Genomic DNA, 10868 nt, shown 5'->3' on the forward strand with positions numbered 1-10868 from the left:
TATGGAAGACCGTGTCCACCAGTGTGATGAAGGAAATAAAGATCCTCCAAGTCATTATACTGAGAAACTTTTCTCAAAATATATGAGTATGTTATTATTATATATATATTAAAATAATAACTTAGTATGTAATTTGTATCCTGGGAGTTTGGAATCTACTTGGTTTAGGTTTTGAGATTCTACAAACAATCGTCAAAATGTGTAAAAGTGAGTTTTGCTTATACAATATGTATCTATTTAGTCTTTGGGCACATTTTTTTATGGGAGCTCATTTCCGCATCTGTGATGAAAGATATAGAAATCCTTTTTTATAGTACTTAATTAATCATAATTATGGGGAGGCCTGCCAGACCGCCCAGAGTACAGCAATGTTGCGCCAGTGTTGTTGTTGTCTTAATAAACACATACCAGGCACTCAATTTAATTGCATTTTATTTTGATGGCATCACATAAATTATTTCAATGGACTCTTGGTGACATTTGACAGGAAGAGTTAACTGTTGTATTTAAGCACTATATCACCCGAACAGTAAAAGATTCAGAACCGCACATCATTCAACAGAAGCAATGAAAGCAGCATCATTAAGTAAAAAAGTTACAATAATAATAATAATGTATAATAAATGGCCGAGTAGAAGTACTGGATTGTGCAGCTCTGGAGTCACATACCTGCAGAATGAGAACAGGGAGACAAGGTTTCATATTTTTCATTTAGTAGAAAGATATTGAATTATTACATCATTCATTTCATCAACCTGAATCAAAACGGATACATTAAAAACATTAAAATAATGATCTATCAGAATCCACAACTTCAAATGTAATTCATTACACATTGTATAATCTCGAAATGGACTTTGGACTCTGGAAATACAAACATTGCCAAGGACAGTAACTTAAAACCTTTAATTTATCGCTTTATGGAAAATACAAGAGTCCACTTCTTCAACAATGGTTGGTCAATCCTAGTTGACTTTAAAATCCTCATTGAGTTTAAAATCCTTAGAAGTAACAGCAGGCTGTCGGCCTGGTCACACATTATTAACTTCATGATACTTCGGTATAAAACATGACCCTCAGTGATTCAGTGACTATTTTTCAACATGTTAAGATGCTGTAGAAACTTTTCTTTAACTTTTAATATTCTTCAACTTTTCATGTTGAATAAATAAACATTTCTGTCTGTAAACACACGGAATCACAATATAAAGTAGTGAGAAAAAAACGTATTCTGAATGATACAATAGATTCCAGAGATCCACTAACAGACAAGTTGATAAGGGATAAACAAGAAAAGACTAATCGGTTCAACATATTCTATTTGTCAGACTTTGAACCCTCTTTCCAATACAAAACATTACAAACAAAAAAACAAAAAAACATAAAAAGATGACCTGCAGTAGTGAAACATCTTCTTAAACAAATTACTAGAAGAACAAGAAGTAAAGTGATTGTTAGAATGTTCACACGAGCGACGAGTCTGAGATCAGCTGTTTGGAGACAGAGCTCATGCTGTGCGGCCATCTTTCCACAGGGAGGCGCCAACATGACCTCTACTCTTGCGTATTTAAATGATTCACACATCAATAACAAAGTGTTGAAAGGAAAGATGGGAGACTTCCTGTGTTTGATATTACTTTTTAACAATATTTATTATCCATTTAATACTCACTCCTCTCTGTGGAATCCAATGGCTAATGTGCCAATACAATTCTACCGTGTATATTCTGTTTAAATTCTGTACATAATTTCTATTATATTTATATTTCATAATTCCTTGCTCTTATATTGCTGGTTTACTTATTTATTACGTTTACCAGTGTCAGTTTTTTGACCATCCATAATATTATTATTTCTGCACCACAGCAAATCTCTCCATAGTATGAAGAAAGGAACATTCTATTTTTTCATAGTAGCAGTCATAACTCTACTATCTATCTATCTATCTATCTATCTAATTATAAATTGACCGGATAATTTAGCACATGCATAAACAAATCACAATATTCGTCATACTTAAATATTAATATCCAGAAAGTAGATGAATAGTTAATTCACTCATTTTTAGATCTTTATAATTTGTCCTATAACCTTCATCTCGAGTGAGCAGAAAACTACAAGGAGCCAGTTATCGCGAGAACTCGTCGGGCCTATGTGAGAGCTCGGGACGGATATCCGGCCTCTTTTTCGTGGCGGACCGTTGTAGGGTCGGTTTGGCAAAATGAAGGTACAGCGCTTCTCCATCTCTATTTATCTGCTCACTGCTACTTTATCTGAAATATTCCAGTGTGATTAAAGCCGTGGTTGTGAGCTTTAAATCGGATCCGTGTGATGGAGCCGCCCGGGCTCTGACACCGAGGATGAGCTTTGATTGTGATGAGGGCTAACGCAAGCGAGCTGTGGAAAACATGGCGGAGCGCGGAGAGAAATGTGCCCCGAGCTCAAGTCTCACTTTACTGCGTTAACTCTGAGCTCAGTGGCTAAACAGCAGATCAAGGCTCCGCAGTTGAGTTTTAATATGTCGGCAAACTTGTATTATTGTTAGCAACCATAAGAGCTAACACTAGCCGGCTTTTAGCTAGTAGCCGGCAGAGAAGCTAGCAGGCCTCGGCTAGCCTGCTACCTTCTCTGATTCAAACTAACCCGTACATGTATTAAACCATTGTCGGTGTTGTCTTACTTATAATTACGCCACTATCTCCTCCCAAGCCGCCTGTAATAACACGTTACACTCTGCTAACTTTAGCCACCTGCATGGTGACCTGTCATGGCCGACGTGGAGCTTAGTTCAATGGAAGTTTACTAACAATAACCCCACCTCTCTGATTTCTCTCCCCAGCTGAACATCTCTTTCCCCGCTACTGGCTGCCAGAAGCTGATCGAAGTTGACGATGAGCGCAAGCTGCGTACCTTCTACGAGAAGCGTATGGCCACCGAGGTGGCTGCTGACCCTCTGGGAGATGAGTGGAAGGTGAGCACTGATGCATGGTGTCTTCAAACTGTCAGTCAAACCTGGGAAGAGTGACATATTGACCAGGTTCATGGTACCTGCATCAGTGAGAAGCTTCACAGATGTGTAGCTGCACACCATCTCGTACCTGTGTAACTCAGCATGGCACACCAGTAGACCCTTCTGACTGCTCAGTAGTCAACAAGGTGGGACAGCGTGTTGCTAAAGAAACCAGTGGAGCAGCTCCAGATGTGATCAGTCACTTTTATTTGACTGGTCGCAACAGCGTGACTCTTTCAATTCCCTTCCTCCCGTCATCAAATGTCTAGTTACCCTCCTAAGTTCAAATCTAAGCTGCTTGAAGACGTGCACTGAACTCTGCAGTCCCTCAGTATGTTCTCCAGAGGAAGTGAGTGAACGCACGTGTCAGTGTCAGACGCTCGGCTGTCTTTGCTGACTTTCTCTTCCTGGCCTCCTTGTTTAATGTCTGTAATGAAATCTAGGAAGGGTTGATGTTTGAGGTGATGGAGCTTCTAACATGTGACAGATGCAAAAAGAAAACGAATATCTCTGGTTCAAAAAGTGGTGAACCAGAGATGACTGGGAAGACCCTGAATAATGGAAGATGTCAAAAGTTGGAGTTTGCAGCGGAGTTATTGCGTCATTCTCTGCCCGCTGCTCCACCGCGCTCACCTGAGATATACTGAGGAATTGATGCTGTTGTGAATGCGTCTGTGTTAAAAACAAACCTCTGCAGTCAACTCTCTGGATTTTACCAAGTGGAGCTGGGAAGCAAACCACCATTCCTGTAATTTTAGGGCAACTCTGTCAACAGTTTACATGCTGTCAATTTCATGTTTTTTTTAGTCACTTAATAATATTTGATAGTTGATCATTTAACATTTTTACTTCCCAGCCTTATCTTGACATAAACCTATATTGTTACTTTGGAAGGTTTTCTCCAAGTCTGCGGTTATTTTCCGACATCTCTGCAAAATTGGGTTTGTCTTTTAGACATGGGAAAAGAGTTGGACAGTTTGAGGTGGTGCCTGGGTGGGCATGAAGGAGGCAGACATTAGGTTTACAGTTTGCTGCAGAATTCATGTGATTTTGCTCACAACACCTCAACCGTAATCATCCAAACTGATCTTCATTGGTGGTGAATACACTCAGGAACAAATCCGTTCTGCACCGTTGTTAGAATCATTATCAACATGCTCACTCAGATTCTCAAGAGATTTTACTAGACATTTGCGTTCTTACCTACAGCCCCTCCAGAGAATTTCAAGATAATACAGAGTTCAGTGCACGTCTGAAAGCAGCCTCTGTGTCCAGGTCAGCCAAAATGCAAAAGTGCAGAAATAAGAATTTGTTTTCTGTACTTTTCCAGGGTTACATGGTTCGCATCAGCGGAGGCAACGACAAGCAGGGCTTCCCCATGAAGCAGGGTGTGCTGACCCATGGCCGCGTGCGCCTGCTGCTCAGCAAGGGTCACTCCTGCTACCGCCCCCGCAGGACTGGCGAGCGCAAGCGCAAGTCTGTCCGTGGTTGCATCGTTGACGCCAACCTCAGCGTTCTCAACTTGGTCATCGTCAGGAAAGGTAACGGTTCAATGTTAACCTGTGAAACCAGGTGTTTGTGGGCTGATGGCACACCAGTAGATCCTTTTTGATTGGTCTGTAGTCATTAAGGAGGGACAGCGTGTTGCCAGAGTAACTGTGAAGCTGCTTTCCAGATACGACCAGGCCCTTGACCGTGGGTGGTTGAACTGCATTGCTCTCTCATTGTTTCTAAAAGCAAAGTATTATGAGTATATTTAGTTTCCAGTTGATAATCTGTAGTGAACATTACACTTATTAAAGACATCCTCGAGCTGTCAACGGTAACATGTTTAGTTATCTTGGTCTGTTATCAACGTGTCCTTCATCTGGTTGTTCTCAGGTGAGAAGGAGATTCCCGGTCTGACCGACAGCACCGTCCCTCGCCGTCTGGGTCCTAAAAGGGCCAGCAAGATCCGCAAGCTCTTCAACCTGGCTAAGGAGGATGATGTGAGGCAGTATGTTGTGAGGAGACCTCTGACTAAAGAAGGTACGACTTTGTTGGTTTTCTCCTATTTCTAATTCTACCTACAAGTCTTAACTTAGGGATCAGTGATGTTAGACAGTATGACTCTGGATTGGACTGTAACTGAAGCTTGCTGCCATTTTGTGCCTCGTAGAGTGTTTTGACCAGAGGTTGCAATTTAAAGAGACAAAATTGAACTGAAGGATGTAAAAAAAAAAAAAGTGAGCAAAGTGTGGAAATGGTAATAGAAAGTGTTTGTCTTTTGAAATTGTATACTATCGTTTAGTTTGAAGTTTGTAAAGCTTGCAGATTTACCAATTGGAGGTGTTTTGACCTTTTTATTACCAAGTCCAAAATACTTGAGTCAGTTTTTGCATGTTGATACAATCCAAGGTTGTTAAAGCTACTTATATTACACCCAAACTTCTTGGCATTCATTCATATTAAGTACTCTAATCAGTTATCACAATACATGGTTAGTTTGATGAAGGCCCTGTACTTTTTATTATGTACAGTGGTGACAAATATTTTCTCCCTTGGGAAATCTCATGTTCGTGCAAACTGATAGAACACTGGAAGCATTGTTAATACGAAGGCTTCCTGTACTTGAGTGTTAAGTTAAATTGTTACTGCTGACCAGATTCCATGATGGCCAAAGTTTGAAACAAGATCAGTGTTATTGGATAAAAAACAAATTATATGGTGACTTTCTGCATTTCACATCGCCTGTGTTAATAAGATCACTTCCTAAACCTCATCAGCACACCAGGCATTTACTGCACCATTGATTAACTGAATGTTCCATGTCCTCTGCAGGCAAGAAGCCCAGAACTAAGGCTCCCAGGATCCAGAGACTGGTGACACCTCGTGTGCTTCAGCACAAGCGCCGCCGCATTTCCCTCAAGAGACAGCGCACCCAGAAAAACAAGGAGGAGGCATCCGAGTACGCCAAGCTGCTGGCCAAGAGGATGAAGGTATGTCACGCTTTATTTATTAGCACTGCTTGTATCCACAATGTAAATATCAGTTGAAACTAGAACAGATCTAGTAAATATTTCTTTAAAAACATCTGTTCTACTGAGTCCAGCTGGAATTCATGTTCTACGCTGCCAGAACTTGAGGCTGAAATGCACTGATAAGAAATTCAAGTTATTGTTTACACAACATCGCAACTACTGCACTAAATCTAAATGACATTTTGTGAGAGGCTGTTCTTAAATCTTGCAAGGTTAATTTATTTTATAATTCAAACGTTTAGTACTTGGAACATTTTAATATTGTTTGGGTGCAAACGGCTGCTGTGTTGAAACCCTTTGCTGACACACGTTTCCTCCTGCGAACAGGAGGCCAAGGAGAAGCGCCAAGAACAGATCGCCAAGAGGCGTCGTCTTTCTTCTCTGAGGGCATCCACATCCAAGTCAGAGTCCAGCCAGAAGTGAAATCACACAGACAAATAAAACAATGTTTTGCTGAAAATTTGGCTGTCGTGTGATTCATTCTCATTTTTCAACACCTTGAGTGACTCGTATTAATCTAGACTAAAAATGATACATCTACTGTATGGTAGGAGCCAATGCTCAAATCTACACAAGAGCAAAAAGACAGTGTATTTAAAGTAACTTAACAATATCCCAATCTCAATGTGTTTTGTATTGAGAGTTAATGATCTCTTACGACACTGGGGTTCCCACACAACCTCCGCGTCCATCGTCAAGAAAGGTAACGTGTTAACCTGTGAAACCAGGTGTTTTTGGGGCTGATGGCACACCAGTAGATCCTTTTTGACTGGTCTGTAGTCATTAAGGTGGGACAGCGTGTTGCCAGAGTAACTGTGAAGCTGCTTTCCAGATACGACCAGGCCCTTGACCGTGGGTGGTTGAACTGCATTGCTCTCTCATTGTTTCCAAAATAAAAGAAGAAATTACTGAACATTTGGCTTGTGTCATGTCATTCATTCAGATTTTTCAACACCTTGAGCTCAGACAATACACCGTGAATATTAGACAAATGTTGAAAGGTTGTAAGTTTGCTGACTGAAAATGATACATTTAATGGTAGGTGCAGAAATCTGCAAAAAAGTTAAGAGGCACCATATTTAAACTAACTGGATAATATCCCACCCTCTATTTTTTTGTTGTTGTATTGAGTTAAGATCTCATAGCACACATCCTGGAAATTGAGATAAAATATCCAAAGAATAATTGCGCTGAAACATTTACATTTTTCGCTGTGAACTTCAACGGTTCCTCGGACGCCAACCTCCGCGTTCTCAACTTGGTCATCGTCAAGAAAGGTAAAGTGTTAACCTGTGAAACCAGGTGTTTGTGGGCTGATGGCACACCAGTAGATCCTTCTTGACTGGTCTGTAGTCATTAAGGTGGGACAGCGTGTTGCCAGAGTAACTGTGAAGCTGCTTTCCAGATACGACCAGGCCCTTGACCGTGGGTGGTTGAACTGCATTGCTCTCTCATTGGCTCAAAAATATGTAAAAATTTACAAAATAAAAAAGAAATTGCTGAAAATTTGGTTGGTTTCATGTCATTCATTTTCATTTTTCATCACTTATGTGGGTATTGTAAGTTGGCAGACTGGAAATTATACATTTAATGGTAGGTGCAGAAACTATAAATCTACAAATAAGCAAAAATACACTATTTAAACTAACTGGACAATATACCAACCTTTATTTTGTGTTAAGAGGTAATTCAATCTCTTACTAAACTGGAGGTCCCACACATCCTGGAAATTTGTAGATAAAATATCAAAAGAATAATTGTGCTGAAATGTTGTCCTTTGTGCTCCTTAAATAATTGTTTTTCTGACCTGGTGGTTGTTCATTGGCCTGTTTCCATCTCTATATATGCCCAGTATATGGTTTCTACAGGTGGAAAACCACGTGGTGAGTGCAAGACTGAAATTTAAATGATCCCACCACAAAAACGCTGATGCAGAGGAAAAGTGTGACTTACGCTCAGGTGATGACTCAATTAGTCCTCTCCATGGACTTTATGGTCGTCACCTGTTCAACTGTTCTCTAAGCAGCCGAATGGGGCGGGGTCTAATTAAGCTCATGCTAGATGGCAATTGCACCATCTGCTGGACGACTGCAAGAAGAACAAATCAACAAAAACAAATCTCAAATATATATAATAATTTAGAATTTATATTTACAAAATACTTCCTACCAAGTAAATGTGTATGTGGGAACTGTTTCGTTTCACTATACATTTGAAGGTCTGCACCATAATAGGTTCATGAGGCTAATGTATCATGAACAATTTGTGAGAATGGATTGGAAGAGCCTTCTTGTTCTTATGTGGACGTTTACAACCGGTCCAGGCTGGTCAGATAAGACGGGTGAGATTTTTTCCTAATGTAATGCTTCTCAGATAAAAATGGATTGAAATAGCACCAAATCACTACATAGGTTATCTCAAGGTTATCTTTGAAGCAGATCATTTACAATATAACAGAGAAACCAAACAGTTGCATCATTGATGTTCAGCCTCGTGTCAACTCTGTGTTTAACATTAGTATCAGACTGCATGTACCTACCCTTAGTTTATCTCTAGTCATGTAATCCACATTATTTTCCTACCAAAGGACATCTGACTTCAGAGTCTGATTCATAATAAAGACTGCCTGATCCAGGCATCATCGCTGTGAGCAGGATTTGAACCTGCGCGGGGAATCCCCATTGGATTTCAAGTCCAACGCCTTAACCACTCGGCCATCACAGCTCTGAATACAGACTCATGATCTGGCTGTAACGGTAGTTGGTGTAAATCTGGGCAATTCTGAGGTTGATAAGGGAAGAAATAACCCATTTGAAACTGTATATATATATATTGATTCATAGGCTACAGTTGTTATTCAGCTGCTTCTACCTGGTCCTCTACATATATTCTTCATTCACTTACATAATGTATGTCTGTATTACTTAACCTTAATGCACTCCGACCACTTTAATCAATTGGTATTTATCTAAGTTCTTATACAATCAGTCGCATAGACTACTCTTACTTTATAGTCCTAATTTATATATTTTATTTATATAATTAGTATACTGCACTGATTTTAAACTGTGCATGGATATTGCACTGATGTCATTGTTGTTTTCTTTCTTGTTCTAACTTGTTGTATTAACATGCTCTATGTGCTTTAGGATGGCCCTCTGGGGACAAACTAAGTTGTTTTGAATTTGAATTTGAAGGACCGGGCTGCATAAGATAAAAATGTCAGGTCCAATAGGTCAGTTTGGGGAATGTGTGATGGTTTCAGTCAGCCGTCAGTCAGACAGTGGGTTCCGGCATCAAACCAGAGGTCCCACACACTTCACACCTGGTTCCCTGCAGCACCAACTGAGATGATACCAACCAGGTGACCTTTGAGTAAAGATCCACAGTAGATGCTGATCAAATAAACATCAGAGCGGATGAACAGTCAATACAGCTTGTATCATTTCAGGAGGATGCAGCAATAGCACGTAGAGAATATGATTATTAAATATCACATGTACAGGCACAGTCGTATAGAACCAAATGTTTTATTCAAATCATCCGACAGAGAGAGCAGGATTTGAGATTTGAAAACCTTAGATTCTCTCCCTGATACATCTGCCAAAGATCATAAAGCTACTTTGATTGACCAGGGACAGACTTCACATCTACCTCACTACTCAAGTACACAGCTTTTTGTTTGTTAGATCGCTGTGAGCAGGATTTGAACCTGCGCGGGGAAACCCCATTGGATTTCGAGTCCAACGCCTTAACCACTCGGCCATCACAGCTCTGATTACCTGTCAAAATTAAAGAGATATTGATTGTAGAACCCACTCTGATTCTGAAGGATTGGGATCTGAAAGGCGAAGGTGTCAAGTCCAACACATCTAAGTCGATTGAGGATTCTCTATGATCGGCCAGTTCCTGCATCAAACAAGCCCCCCCACCACAATATGTCCCCCCAGCACACAGTCTGCCTGATGTCTGCAGCACACTGACATCACACTAACCACAGCGATGACCTTCCAGGATGGATTCAAAGTGAACGGGGATTCTAATGCCAACACAAGGATGCGACCTTCGAGGAACACAAGGGTGAAATGAAACCTCCTTCTGGGGGCCTGCTACTGCTGCTGATGTAGGTGCTGGTGGTGGTGCTGCTGCTGCTGCTGTGACCACTGGTCTGAGAACATCTGCAGGGAGAGAGACCACGAGCACTACATCTGAGAGCAGGTCTATGAGCTAAGTGCTCTCGAGGACCACTGACCAACAGGAATTGAATAAAGCTGAAGGTTACAGAGCAGGCCTCAATGGGACAACCTCCACCCTGAGTCAAAGCAATAAATATCTGTTCCGGTCCATCCTCATCTTCATATCTCACTTGTTGCAACTTAATAACACACATAGATATTGTTGTTTATTCGTATGATTTTCTGAATAAATCTCATTTAAGCCCAGTGTGCATTACGTATCTTTATTTGCAGTAATTCTGTTAAAATGTGTTAAGGTATTTGCATCTTCAAGTATGAATCTATGTGTGTGATTTGTTGCTGTTGCTGTTTTAATGTTGCAAAGATAAAACCTCTCCCAAGCACCTGCTGCTCACCAACAGGTCCATGTGCAGGTCTGGGCCTGTCTGGACAGAGGAGGAGGAGGAGGAGGAGAGATGACATGAATGTCCTCACTGAAGAAGCCAACTCTCATGACCCAGTGCAGAGTGTGTTACTACAGGGGAAACACAGACAGGGCACGGGATTGACTTGGAGAACTGACAGTGTTGTGAAGGCACAGACGCACACAGCCCTGTCTCTGCATACTGATGAGCAGGACTGATGTGACTTCCGGTCAGAGGA

At 40.9% G+C, this 10868-nt stretch overlaps 1 protein-coding gene and 2 non-coding genes across 3 annotated transcripts; 1 reads left to right on the plus strand and 2 right to left on the minus strand.

The window, feature by feature from the left end:
* Positions 1-2136: 2136 nt before the first annotated feature.
* rps6 (ribosomal protein S6) lies at positions 2137-6943 on the plus strand. The gene is made up of 6 exons (XM_053419253.1): positions 2137-2227; positions 2840-2971; positions 4341-4551; positions 4892-5038; positions 5831-5988; positions 6358-6943. The coding sequence occupies exons 1-6, from the start codon at positions 2222-2224 to the stop codon at positions 6451-6453; spliced, it is 750 nt and encodes a 249-aa protein (XP_053275228.1). The 5' UTR covers positions 2137-2221; the 3' UTR covers positions 6454-6943.
* A 1729-nt stretch (positions 6944-8672) lies between these two features.
* trnas-uga (transfer RNA serine (anticodon UGA)) lies at positions 8673-8754 on the minus strand. Its single transcript has one exon. It is a non-coding gene; the product is annotated as a tRNA-Ser (tRNA).
* Positions 8755-9721: 967 nt separating this feature from the next.
* On the minus strand, positions 9722-9803 carry trnas-cga (transfer RNA serine (anticodon CGA)). The gene has a single exon. It is a non-coding gene; the product is annotated as a tRNA-Ser (tRNA).
* Between the last annotated feature and the right edge of the window lie 1065 nt (positions 9804-10868).

Source organism: Pleuronectes platessa, chromosome 3 (assembly GCF_947347685.1).
Source record: "Pleuronectes platessa chromosome 3, fPlePla1.1, whole genome shotgun sequence".
NCBI classification, from domain to species: Eukaryota; Metazoa; Chordata; class Actinopteri; order Pleuronectiformes; family Pleuronectidae; genus Pleuronectes; species Pleuronectes platessa.

Coding starts and splice junctions, on each gene's coding strand:
- rps6 (XM_053419253.1), top strand. Junction 2,972..4,340: donor CTCTGGGAGATGAGTGGAAG/GTGAGCACTGAT, acceptor GTACTTTTCCAG/GGTTACATGGTTCGCATCAG. Junction 5,039..5,830: donor GAGACCTCTGACTAAAGAAG/GTACGACTTTGT, acceptor TGTCCTCTGCAG/GCAAGAAGCCCAGAACTAAG.